The 12,774-nt window shown below is 42.3% G+C and overlaps 1 protein-coding gene across 3 annotated transcripts in view; it reads right to left on the bottom strand.

Moving 5' to 3' along the window:
- SNX9 (sorting nexin 9) overlaps positions 1 to 12,774 on the bottom strand; it is an 89,463-nt gene that overhangs the window by 40,586 nt on the left and 36,103 nt on the right. For all 3 annotated transcript variants that reach the window (XM_036247851.1, XM_036247850.1, XM_036247849.1), the window contains exon 4: positions 12,247 to 12,372. In XM_036247851.1, coding sequence (XP_036103744.1) covers positions 12,247 to 12,372 — 126 coding nt within the window. The remainder of the gene's footprint in view (positions 1 to 12,246; positions 12,373 to 12,774) is intronic.

Below are 12,774 nucleotides of genomic sequence, written 5' to 3'. Positions count from 1 at the left end.
GAGGCTGTTTTACTCACTTTAACTGATTTAGAGCCATCAGTTCTATTTTTATAAGGCTTTTACTTTTGGTTGAAAAAGTAATACATTCCCATTTTTTAAAAAAATTGAAACAGCAATGCAATCTGAAAATATGCCTACCACGCCCGGCCAGTGTGGCTCAGTGGTTGAGCATCAACCCATGCACTAAGAGGTCACCGGTTCGATTCCCAGTCAGGGCACATGCCCAGGTTGTGGGCCTGATCCCCAGTGGGAGGCATGCAGGAGGGGGCCAATCACTGTTTTCTCTCATCAATGTTTCTACCTCTCCCTCTCCCTCCCTCTCTCTCTAAAATCAATAAAGAAAAAAAAAAGAAAATATGCCTACTGCCCTGGGTGGTTTGGCTCAGTAATTAGAGCACCAGCCCTCGGACCAAAGAATTGTGGGTTCAATTCCGGTAAAGGGCACATACCTGGGCTGCGGTTCGGTCTCTGGCGCTGGTCAGAGTCATGCAGGAAGCAACCAATTGATGTGTCTCTCTCACATTGTTTCTCTCTCTGCCCCCCTCACACTCTATCTCAAGATAAATGGAAAAATATCGTTGGGTGAGGAGATAGATAGATAGACAGACAGACAGATAGATAATAAAATAAAAAAAAAAATATGCCTACCATCTTAAGATGCCAGTCAGTCTTTCAAAGACAACTACTAATAATTTCCTTGTATACATGCCCTCAAACATCCCACGCATAGAGATCCTTTGTGTTTTCAAACATGTAAGTGAGCCTGAATTATACTTTCTGCTCTGCACTTTTGTCTATTTCCCACTTAAGAGCCTGAAACACTCTCCAAGGTACATCAGCACATCTGGGTGGATTTTTCCTCCCCACGGCTCCAGAGTCCCACTGGACTCACTCCCCGTGATTCAGCCAGCATATGGCAATGCTCATTTATCTTGTTTGCAGTATTTTGCTCCTATAAATGAGGCAGCAACACACATCCTTGTACATCCTTCCCCACGTGTCCAACAGACCTTTGTAAAAGTCCCGAAGAAAAATTGCTGGGCTAATGAGACCGTGCATTTAAAATCAACGGATTTTTTTAAATTAATTTTTTTCACAGATGTTTCTCCTTTTTCCCCCATTGATACCCTCCTCCCGCCCCCCCCGCCCCAAAACACTGTTGTCTATGTCCATTAGTTATGCATATGACAATGCTCTCCAGAGAGACCGTACAGTTCCACTCCTACCGACATGCCAAGGAGTTGGCCTTGCACAGAAGAAGGCTACCATATCCCAAAATTATTTTAAAAACATTTTTCCCATTATTTAATTTTACAGTTTAATTATTATTATAAATAAAATTTGAACAGGCAACACATGGCACCCGATTTCAAGCAGCATCGTAGTGAGAGAACCTGTAGCCCACCTCTCACCCTTGCTGAAGCCACCCGTGAGGTGGAACACTTTGTTGGTTTTTGTTTCCTTGATTTAAAATTTTTAAATCTTCAATCTGTCTGGAGTTTACTTCAGTATAAGAAATAATATAGACCAATGGACACAGACAACAGAACAGTGAAGGTGGGCAGAAGCAGGGGGGATGATGTAAAAGGGGGAAAATGGAGGGATATCTGTAATAAAAAAATTAATAAATTAAGTATTAAAAAATATAGGAATCCAGCTTAGTTTTTTCTTATAGTCTGTCTGTTGACTTATCATTTAATGATTGATCCCTCTCACCCCCAACTGATCTAAAATATCATCTCTATCACATACTGGACCAGGCCCATTTCTAGGCTCTCTATTGCATCCTAGTGATTCATCCGTACCAGTACCAAGCTACTCTAGAGCCCACCGGATAGAATACCATTAGTACTTTAGCGAGAGAGAGAAACATCAATGTGAGAGAAACATCAATTGGCTGCCTCCTGCACACCCCTACTGGGGATCAAGCCTGCAACCCAGGCATGTGCCCTGACTGGGAATCGAACTGGGACCTCTAAGTCCATGGGACGATGCTCAATCCACTGAGCTACATCAGCTGGGCCAGCATAACATTTTTTATTGGTCTACTTTTATGCATAAAGTTTATCATCAGCTTAATATTTTAAAACTAAAACAATCTACTAGAGTGTCAAATTTTAAAAAATGTCTTCATTTTAATTTCAATCATCTTAAATTTACAAATAAATTCAGGGGAAACAAATAGTGCCTTAAACACACACACACACACACCAATTTTAATGTTGAATCTGTTTATCCAAGAACAAGGAATAGCAAAATTTCCCTTTCACTGGCGTCTTTTTTCTCACATGATAAAAGTTTGGTGTTGGCAGGGGTGGGGAGTGGGGGGGAGAGACAGAGACAAAGATAGACGGACATACATATTTATAAGAAAATTTCCCAAACTGTTTCATATAGCTCTCTGATGTTTCAGAACCCTACAATATCGGTCTTTGTTTACTCTTCACTAACTGACAGATGGGGTGGATAATTGACTGCCACATACCAGAAGCATCAAAAGCAGAATATATGTTTTACATGTGGAGGCATGATTTCATTATAACATCTCTATACCCTCAGGAAAACAAAGAAGTTGCTGGTGGTTTTCTCGAATACATGGCTCACATGATGATACCTGCGGTCACTCTAGTGGATACTGTAAATGAAGGAGGACACTGAGGGTGGCAGTCAGGAGCACAGCTTCCCTCCAGGTCAGGCTGTGGGGGTGAAGTCCTGGTTCTACCTCTTTCCAGCTGGGCAACCTCAGCTAGAATCTGAACCCAGGCATCCTGACTCAGACTCAGAAAGACTGACAAAAGCTAATCAAAGTAAACTGTAAAGGGACAGAGGACTATAAACGAGGGCAGCAGGAGGAATGTAAGCTCAGCGCTGGCCCAGCGAGTGTGGCTCAGTGCACTGAGTGTCGTCCCATGGACCGAGAGGTCCAGGTTTGATTCCCCATCAGGGCACACACCCAGATTGCAGGCTCCATCCCCAGGAGGGAGCATGCAGGAGGCAGCCGATTGATGTTTCTCACATTGATGTTTCTCTCTCTCTAAAAAAAAAATAAAAACAAAAAAATTTTTTTAAAAAGTTCAGCATTACCATGATGATAAGACTACGTTAGCAAACTATCAAAAGAAAGATTTTCATCAATACCGAGGAAAAAATCAAAGGTGAACTTATTCATAGCAAGTATCCTAAAAAATGTAAAACTTAGGATGGAAACATATAACATGATAATTCTCTTTAAAACTATTTTGTTTACAAATTACTTGTAATAATTGCTATATTATTTGGTTACATATATGATCTTAGCTCTCAATGTAGGCTGTAAAATCTCCGCAGGCTTCTCTTTCTGTCTTTTGTCAATTTCCTGGAACACTCTATCTTGTTTCACTCGGACTCCTCCCGACTGGTCTTTCCAAATCTGACCAACCGGAAATGTCCTCTCCAGCTTCTCACTGACTTGTTACTGGCTTTCTCTCTCTCTGATGACCTTTTACAGACTCCAGGACCCTCCTCTAACATCAGTAATTAATAATCAGCTCACACAGTCCATCTCGTTCTGGTCTCTTCCTGAGCCCCTCAAATGCCCTCAGCCCCTCAGCTGCGGGCGTCTGGTCGCACACTAACCATTCTGTCCTCCTAACATCTCAAACTGGGGCCCCGCTTCTCTATTTCCTTCCAGCTTTCCTTCCTCTCTCCTTCCTACTCGGCAATATCTTCATCCTTTCCTTTTAGCTCTCTTTATGGTACCAAAGCCTTCCTGACTCTCAACCACGTGCATTAAAAACCCTTCCTTAGCCCTCTCGCTGACCAGGGAATATCCAAGCTCCTCCGTCCACCCATCGAGGTCTGAGCCTGAGCCTTGCCTTCCGTGACATTCCCATTCTTACTTGCCACTGGCTTCACTTCTGTGCTTCGACCTTCCCAGTTTCCCAAACTTTCCTACATCTTTGCCTTTGCTCACGCTACTTACTAGCACACAAAGCCTTCTTCATCTTCCTAAATTCTGCCCAAGTCCTACCGCACTGAGGGCTCCGGTTTCACAGCCTGCTGGCTCACACTGCCACATCCTTAGATCCTCCCAAAGTCAATCTTCAGAGTCATCCGCATATCAGGTGGTCACTCCCACTAGTGCATCTCGGGTATAGGCCTATCTTATTTAAAAAACATTTCCCCCTGCCCTGACCGGTTTGGCTCAGTGGTTAGAGTGTCGGCCTGCGGTTGAGAGAGACCCGGGTTTGGTTCCTGTTAAGGGCATGTACCTCGATTGCAGTTTTTCGCCGGCCCAATCGTACGGCAGGCAGCCACTCAATGTGTCCCTTTCACATCGATGTCTCTCTCTCTCTCTCTCTCTCTCTCCCCCTTCCACTCTATCTGAACAAAAAATGGAAAAATGTCCTTGGGTGAGGATAAAAAAAAAAAAATTTTACCCCAAAGATTCTCAAAATGCCTTACATAAAATAACAAGTACTCAAAAGAATTTTTTTCTTAAAGGGGTTAAATGTGATGTTCTTGATCATATGTACGAAATACATACTGTTCTTTGTCAGACACCTAACCTTCATAACATTATCACTATTTCACAAAGACAGAAATCAGATTTTCCTTATGTATACTAACTTGAGTCTTACAGGAAAATAAACTACGGTGGTAGACCACAGAATATAAGTGATTTTCAGCACAGAGGCTACCATACTCTGAAAGTGACAATGCCTTCCGTGTTAAAAAGCAGTGCGCGCACACAACAGGAGTCGGAAGACACAGACAGGCACACGGACAGAGGGTGCAGATACGTGATAAAGCAAGAGCAGTGAAATGTGAATGGTCAAAATCAAGAAGGTGATTTACAATTATTCCCTATGAAATTCACTGAAGTTTTCCATGGCTGAAGTTTCAACAAAGTGTTGGTAAATCCAACACAATCTGTGCTCTGTACAATTGTTCTGTCTTCTGAACCCCATCAGGATGCGCACAGGGACACAGAGAAGGGCTGCATTCAGTGATGCCCCTTGCCTATGAACATGGGGCCTGGCACATAGTAAATGCTTAGTAAATTAAGTATTTGTTAAAGTATTTCCAAAGCGTGTTTGTCTGGATCTCTATTACAAATGCATTTTCACCTGCCTTGCACTACAAGTGGCTGATTATGTCCACCTCTTCCCTAACCTCACACCTACTAAATGAAGTGGTGCTTAAGGCCAGGAACAATCTAGTCAACACGTGTGCTGATTTAGCACTCTAAATTTAAAAGCTGTCCTATCCTCATAAATCAAACAGAGAAATGCATTTACACTGGCTTCATATGATGAGAATTATGTAAATATATTCACTGAAAGGATAGAAGTGTAAGCTGAGTCTCTGCCTGGAGAGCCAGACCGACCACAGGAAGGAGTCAGAATGGCCATGAGGTGGGCAGGGATGGATGTTCCTGAGATGGTAAATCATAATATGGGATTAAATACATAATATGTGATAAAAAGGGTCAAGGATAAGAATACTGGTCCACTGGGTGAATTTTAAATCCCAGGGACCACAAAGTCGACAGAATTTGTTTCAAGTAAGTTCCACGTGGGTGCAGGGCCAGGACTTAGGCTCCGGAGTGGTCTGTCTGGGTCTGGACCCGGCCTTACAACTGATGAGCTGCATGGATCTGACCAGCTACTCCCTCTCCCTGGTTTCCACATTTATATGATGGGTGCGATGATATTAACCTCCTCATAGGGACTTTAGGGGTTTTATAAGGATTAAATGACAACATATTTAAAGCATTTAACACAGTACCTAATATGTAGTGTGCATTCAGGAGAGGTTATCTTATTTTAAGGGGAGGGGGTTATCTAGAATATAAAGACAAGAACTGAAGACCGGCAGTCCATTGAGAATAAATCCTGACATGCCTGGCCGGTGTGGCTCAGTGGATTGAGCGTCGTCCCATGGACTGAGAGGTCCCAGTTTGATTCCCGGTCAGGGCACATGCCCAGGTTGTGGGCTTGATTCCCAGGAGGGGGCGTGCAGGAGGCAGCCAGTCAATGTTTCTTCCTCACATTGATGTTTCTATCTCTTTTTCTTCCTCGCTCTCTCAAAAATAATAAACATTTAAATCTTGATATACCTACTGGTTTATGCTTTAGAGGAAAAGATCAAAAAGTTGTATTTCCAATTAGTTTCAATGCCAGAAACTTTTAATTAAAGAGGTAGTAACAAGCACTTAAGATGTTTCCTATTCGAGCCAAAGATCTGTTTCCTTCAGATACATAAATCAAAGAGAAAGAGACAAAAATGTTTCACGTAAAGTTCAACAGCAACTCCTAATTCTTGGGACTCTCGGCACGAACATTTTCTGAGTGCTAAGCACTGGTATCTTGGTGTCTTCGAAGCTAACCCTGACTGTCACAAACTGGGTCGCAATGATCTGCTTCAATGAGGATCCTCTGGCCTCTGACATCTTTGCTATCGGTCCCAAAAACCCTCCTTCCTTCTCTCTCACCTGTAGGCGTCTGGTTCCACACTCCCCATTCTGCTCCTCCCCTAAGGTTTCCAATCCTGGGGCACCTCTTCCCTACTTCCTTTCAGCTTTCCTGCCTCTCTCCTTCTCCTCAGCGACGTCTCCCTCTTCATCTTTTCCCTCCCTCTATGGCACCAAACCGCTCCTGAATCTAAACCACATGTCATTAAAAACTTTCCTTTCAACCTCAAAGTAATTCCAAACGTTCCACACGCCCCAAGAAGAGCTGTGTAAGGTACTTTACCTGGAACAATGACCCCACTGGGAAAAATATATTACCCCTCGGGGTTTTAAATGTTTATTTCCTTTTGGACTCATGCTTGCATTGTACCTTATTTATGGAAGAAGGAGAAGGAGAAGATGAAGAAGGTGCTGATTGGCTGAGACTTTCGACACAACCAATCTGAGCCAAAACATCCACCTTAAAATAAAAAAGGTGCTCAGTAAATGGAGGGAAAAAAAGAGTTCTACCAAACCTGTTAGCTAAAAACAGCAAATTCATAGCAGGGCTAAGTTCACCAGAAAATTCTAGCATGCCCCTCACACACACTGCATGCAAAAAGCAAAGCCCCAATTGTGTAGCAGGGGTTATCTTCAATGCATTAGTATATATTCCAAAGACTGTTGTCATAACACAGTATCTCTGAAGCACTAAAAATAATTATTTGCAGCACAGAAGAAATGGAACAAATTCATGTAAGTGACTCAGTCAATGAAAGAAACTCCAGAGAAAAAACATAGCAAGCTCTTAAAAAAGTTAAGATGTTGAACCTTTGGCTTTCAAGCCACCAGATACATGAGAGAGCGAAGACAAGATGAGCAGCCATCGGGCTGACACGAAGCAACCACAGAGCCACGACGAGCTCTACCAAACCCGGCCGCAAGCACCGAACGGCCTGCCCAGGCCGAGACCTTGGGAGCAAAGGCCTCTGGCTCAGTGCGCAGCAGCGTCGTGGGAGCAGGTAACTGACACACTCCCACGAAGCCAATCAAGGCCAGACTGGCATCACTGTTAAGAGGACAACTTTGGAGTCTAACTTCCAGGCTTCAAATCCCAGCTCCAGAACTATCAGGGAAGTCACTAACGTGTATAGTGTTACAAGAACGTACTTTTTAGTACAACTCTCCTACTAAGTGGTGGCATTATTTACATTTTATAGATATAGATAAACTTGGTTTTAGAAATCAATTAATGCCCAAAGCAGATAATCAAGATGGAGTAACTGGGATACAGTTTGTGCTCCCACTTAAAAATAAAAAATAAAAATGACACAATATATAAAACTGAGTCGCGGGTCTGATTCTGGTCAAGGGCACGTACCTCGGCTGCAGTTCGTCCCTGGCCCTAGGAAGGACCTGATCCATGCCTGGAGAGACTTTCCAGGCCTCGGGTCGGGGGTGGGAAACCCACACAAAGCCCAGTGATCTTTGAGTTGAGGAGACAGCTGGGAGTCTGGGGCAGAGGACAAAGGGGGGAGATGTGACTGACTGAAGGGGACCCAAGGTCACAGGCTCAGTACTGATCAGCGTATGCAGGTGAGGAAACTACTACAGGGGAGGCTTACGCATCCATTGCTCACCCAGGGCCCTTCCCACCAGCCAGAACTGGAAACCTCACCACGCACAGGGCATCAGTACCGAGCTAGAAGGGGCTGGGCCTCAGTGGAGGGGCAAAAACGTTAGACTAAATGTTGCTCCGGCCCCACTTTAAAATGTTTTTAAAAATAAGACGTGAAGGCATTAAACTGTTTCTAAGTAACTTACCTGCAGGCCAGAACGAGGATTAAAAATATGTATGGAAATACAAAATATCCAGCACATAGTAACAAGCTGGAAATCGCAAATGTCTGGCATCAGTAACAAATCACCAGGCACGGACAGAAGCGAGAGAATATGACCCATGACGAGAAAAAATCAATCAAAGCTGCCCCAGTCATAACAGACGATGGTAGAATTAGCAATATTTAAGAGCAAGAACATTTCCAAATATTGATGACAGAAGAACACTCTGGATGGGCTTCTAGGAGGTGACAATTTTAAGCAAAAGGAAAACACCACTCTAGTAAACCACCACCACTAGTAAAGCCATGGGTCCCTAATCATACTCAATAAAAGAAAGATTAAAAAACTCATTTGTTGCTATGTGAGGCAGCTAATAAAACAACTTCTTATTTTGAACACTGGCAATTAAAGGGAAAGAACTGGACATCTGTACTGAACTCCAACAGAACTTTCCCGGGCAGCTAGCGGCGTCAGTGGAGGAGGAAGTGCTGCTTCGCAGAGGAGAGCCAGCCGTGAACGCGAAGGAAGAACAGTACCGACTCAGGCAGGCCAGGACTGGTGGTAAACCACTAGGTGAATGGTTAACAGCATTAAATTGGTATCTGACAGACTGCTTTATGGTCATATGGAGAAAACATAACAGGGATATTATGAACATAATCAGATGTAATGCTTGGTCCTACACTGGATACTAGCTTTCAAACAAATCATAAAGGCCATTACTGGGTCAGCTAGAAAAATTAAAATTGGCCTGGATTATTAAGTGAAATAGACATTTACTGAAAAGGATCACCAACTATTTTTTCTTTCTTTTTTTTTTTTTTTTTATCCTCACCCGAGGATATTTTTCCATTTTTTTGTACAGATAGAGCGGGAGGGAGAAAGAGGAAGAGAGAGAGAGAGAGAAACATCGACGTGAAGGGACACATCGAGTGGCTGCCACCCGCACAACCCAACCAGGGCCGGGGACAAACTGCAACCGAGCTACGTGCCCTTAGCGGGAATCGAACCCGGGTCTCTCCGGACCGCAGGCCAACGCTCTACCACTGAGCCAAACCGGATATTTATTTTATAAGAAAATTAAAATAAAATTTGCCTTATAACATGGATAACACTGTATTAGCCTAGAGAATTTACTCATTTTATTAAGACAAAGTTTTAAAATGGGTGGCTTTCTGTACCAAATAGGACAATGCTACAAATAGCAAAAGACCATTTGCTTCCAGATAGATCTGTCTAGTAAAAGTCCATGCTTAATGAGCTTTTATGAACACTCTTCTGAAGATGGGCTGTGCACAGAACAAGGCTGACTAAACCTTTATCATAGTTGTTTTAAGGTAAAACAAAACAAAACAAACCTTTTGCTTTTGTCAATTGTTTCCTGTTAGACAAAAACAAACAATAAAACACCAAAATGACCCTACACAATAAATTTCACCAGCATGTGGCTTTGAAAGGTTCCCCAGATGCACACAGCTTCTCATATGAGGCAAGAATCTGGGACCGACAAGGCCATATTGCCAGCCTAGAGCAGTTTTGAAGAAATATGTTAACAAAACCGATAAATAGATGTATACAACCTCCTTTACAAAGCCCTGTGACCTAATACCGAAAGGACTCATTTGGGTGTGAGAGTGGGGGTTGGGGAGACAGAGAGAACCTTTCCAATAAGGTTTTTTGTAAAGAAAAAATCTCAATAAACAATTATGAGAGGTCAAATGGCATTACAGACCTTATCTGAGATCACAAAATAATAAGCAAACTTAATACCTTTGTGAAGGTTTCTGCTGATTTAACATGGAGTACAAAATGGCCTTAAAATGATCTAAAAATTGATATTATTTTTTTGAGAAATAAGAGAGCAAAATATAGCTGTAACATAACAGTACTATCGCTTTCCTCATCTCTTAACCAATAAAATTCCTTCATAACAAGTTATCATTACATTGAAAATCCCTGCATATTAAAAAGATGTTACATCCCTAAATACTCACTTTACTTAGAGCATTTGTCTAATATCTAAACATTAAAAGGCAGTAACAATCCCAGAGGATTTTCTGTAAGAGAATCATTTTATTGGTAACCCAGCAGATGGCAGAATGATGGGCTAGTGATGCTCCCGGTCCCACGGCCAATGTTGAGAACACAAACCTTTAGACAGGGATTTAGGTTAAAATCAGCAAATCTCAAAACATTTTCCATTGTTAATATCATTTTTTTGTTGTTTGTTAATCCTCACCTGAAGATATTTTTTCCACTGATTTTTAGAGATAGTGGAAGAGAGAGGGGTGGGGCTGATGTGGGGTGGAGAGAGGGAGAAAGAAACTGATATGAGAGACACACATCAATTGGTTGCCTCCTGCATGCACCCTGACTGGGGCTAGGGCTCAAACCTGCAACCCAGGTATGTGCCCTTGGCTAGGAATTGAACCCAAGACCCTTTGGTGTGCTCTAACCACTGACCCATACCAGCCAGGGTGCAAATACCTCTTGATATGTTTATGACTGAACCAAAAAATTATGCTAACATTTACAGAGCACTGTTGTGATAAAGCTTCTATAGGTCACAAGAAAAAAGATGACAAAGTCTCTGCTCCTCACCACGCTTACAAATAATTTATAATTTTAAAATATTTATGAGTCTCAAATAGTGCTACAAGAATCGAGGGGAAGCAAAGGGGAAAAGAAAAATAAAACACAAACAAAGATTTCTAAAGAACATGATATTTGACCTGAACCTTGAGTGTTAGGCAGACTTCTGAAAGACAGAAGGAGTTATTCTATCACTCTTGGAAGAACAAAGATACAAAGAAAAGATGGGGTAGCATGAGGCATATCTGGAGAGCAGCCAGTTTGGCTAGAGCCTAATATATGACTAAGGATAAGGTAAGGACAGAGCTGTGTTGAAGAATCACAGAAATAAAACCGAGGTTGGAAAAGTATCTAGCCCCACCTCAAATTCAGGTGAATTTCTCACACAGTTTCCTACCATGCACTGTTCAGTGTCTGCTTGGTTATTCTAACTGACAGGATAGTGACTATCTCCTCAACAGCTCTTTCTCTTTGCATGTAGAAATGGTTACTTGTTTCAGGAGGCAATGGGGGAGCCCCTAAATGTCTTATTATAGAGGCAGTGCTGTATAAAATAACCTTAATGAACAATTATTAAACCCCTTTTAAGTACCAAGCACTGTTCTGAATACTTTAGAATTATTTTTCCATTTGCTATTTCCAACAATTCCATGAGGTTTTACTGATGAGGAAACTGAGACATGCAGAACCTAATAGTTAAAAAAAATCTCAAGAAATAATATACCCTAAAGTCCATTCATTCTAAGATGTAGACAGCAGTAATATTCTGATATCCATCCCCTCAATGTTCTTGCTGTCACTCACTGTGGATAATCAACTAGCAATAACCGAACTAGGCAGCATCATCTAAACTGATATTTCCATTAGAAGTCATGTAAAATTTCAGTGCAGTTTTCTCAAATCATCCCACTATCCAAGCCTCCTAGAAGCAGTGTAACAGCAGCACCGAGGGCGGAGCGCTGGATCGTGGTCACTTTTACATGTGCTGCCGCTGTGACAAGGGGGTCTAGCTGAGAACAGGAATAAAGTGCCAAGATCGGACAAAGCGCTCCTGTCCCAGCCAGAGCTCCGACACTGATCCCTCAGCACAGAACCCTTCTTTTCTTTCCACACCCTAACTTGACAGGGTATTCACAACGTACAGGGTCTGTGTTCAGACTGTGCCAAACTTTTAAAGGCAATTCTTGATGAACACCCTGCCAGTTCTCTTATAATCAACTTTATAAATAGTCTTTAGCAGGTTCAACAAGCAAGCTCTCTGTTAGTCCCCGACAGATACGCCACACAAACACCCGAGAGCTGTAACACATCACAAGCTCCCCAAGCACACTTTGCTCCCGGTCAGGCCAGCACCCCCAGCAGGGTGATGGAAGACTTGCCTGATTGTTGCTGTTGGCAGCTGACGAGTTACCCTGAGCTGTACTTGCTGAGAGAGAATCGAGGAAGGCTTGGTCAGCCACTGAATTTCCACAAGAAAACGGATCTTTTCCATCACCGGGCAAAATCTGAATGTTAGAAAAAAAATCACAATTATTTTTCATAAATTAGAATTATTTCAGAGTTAGAGGCCCTGAGGGCAATAAGAATTGTCAGTTATTATGAAAAAAAAGGGTTTATATTCCTGAAAGGCAAGCAAGCCCAAGAACATTTATAACTATTCCTTTCTGTAAATATGCAGAAATCTAGAAAATGCAATTCATGCCAGTATCTACTTAAGTCCTCAGATTTTTCTCATTCTTGTCCATTTTTAGAATCCTGAACGCACACTGCACAGAGCTAAAACACGACATAGACATAAAACATGTGGACTGAGTACAGGGGCCTGTGAACCCTCTGAAACTATATGGAAAAGACTGGGGTACGTGCAAATGCACATATTTCTGAGAAGGGCTAGAGTTCAGATTCTC

The sequence above is a fragment of the Molossus molossus genome, unplaced genomic scaffold (assembly GCF_014108415.1).
Source record: "Molossus molossus isolate mMolMol1 unplaced genomic scaffold, mMolMol1.p scaffold_m16_p_8, whole genome shotgun sequence".
NCBI lineage: Eukaryota > Metazoa > Chordata > Mammalia > Chiroptera > Molossidae > Molossus > Molossus molossus.
This window is presented reverse-complemented; position numbering and strand designations above follow the sequence as displayed.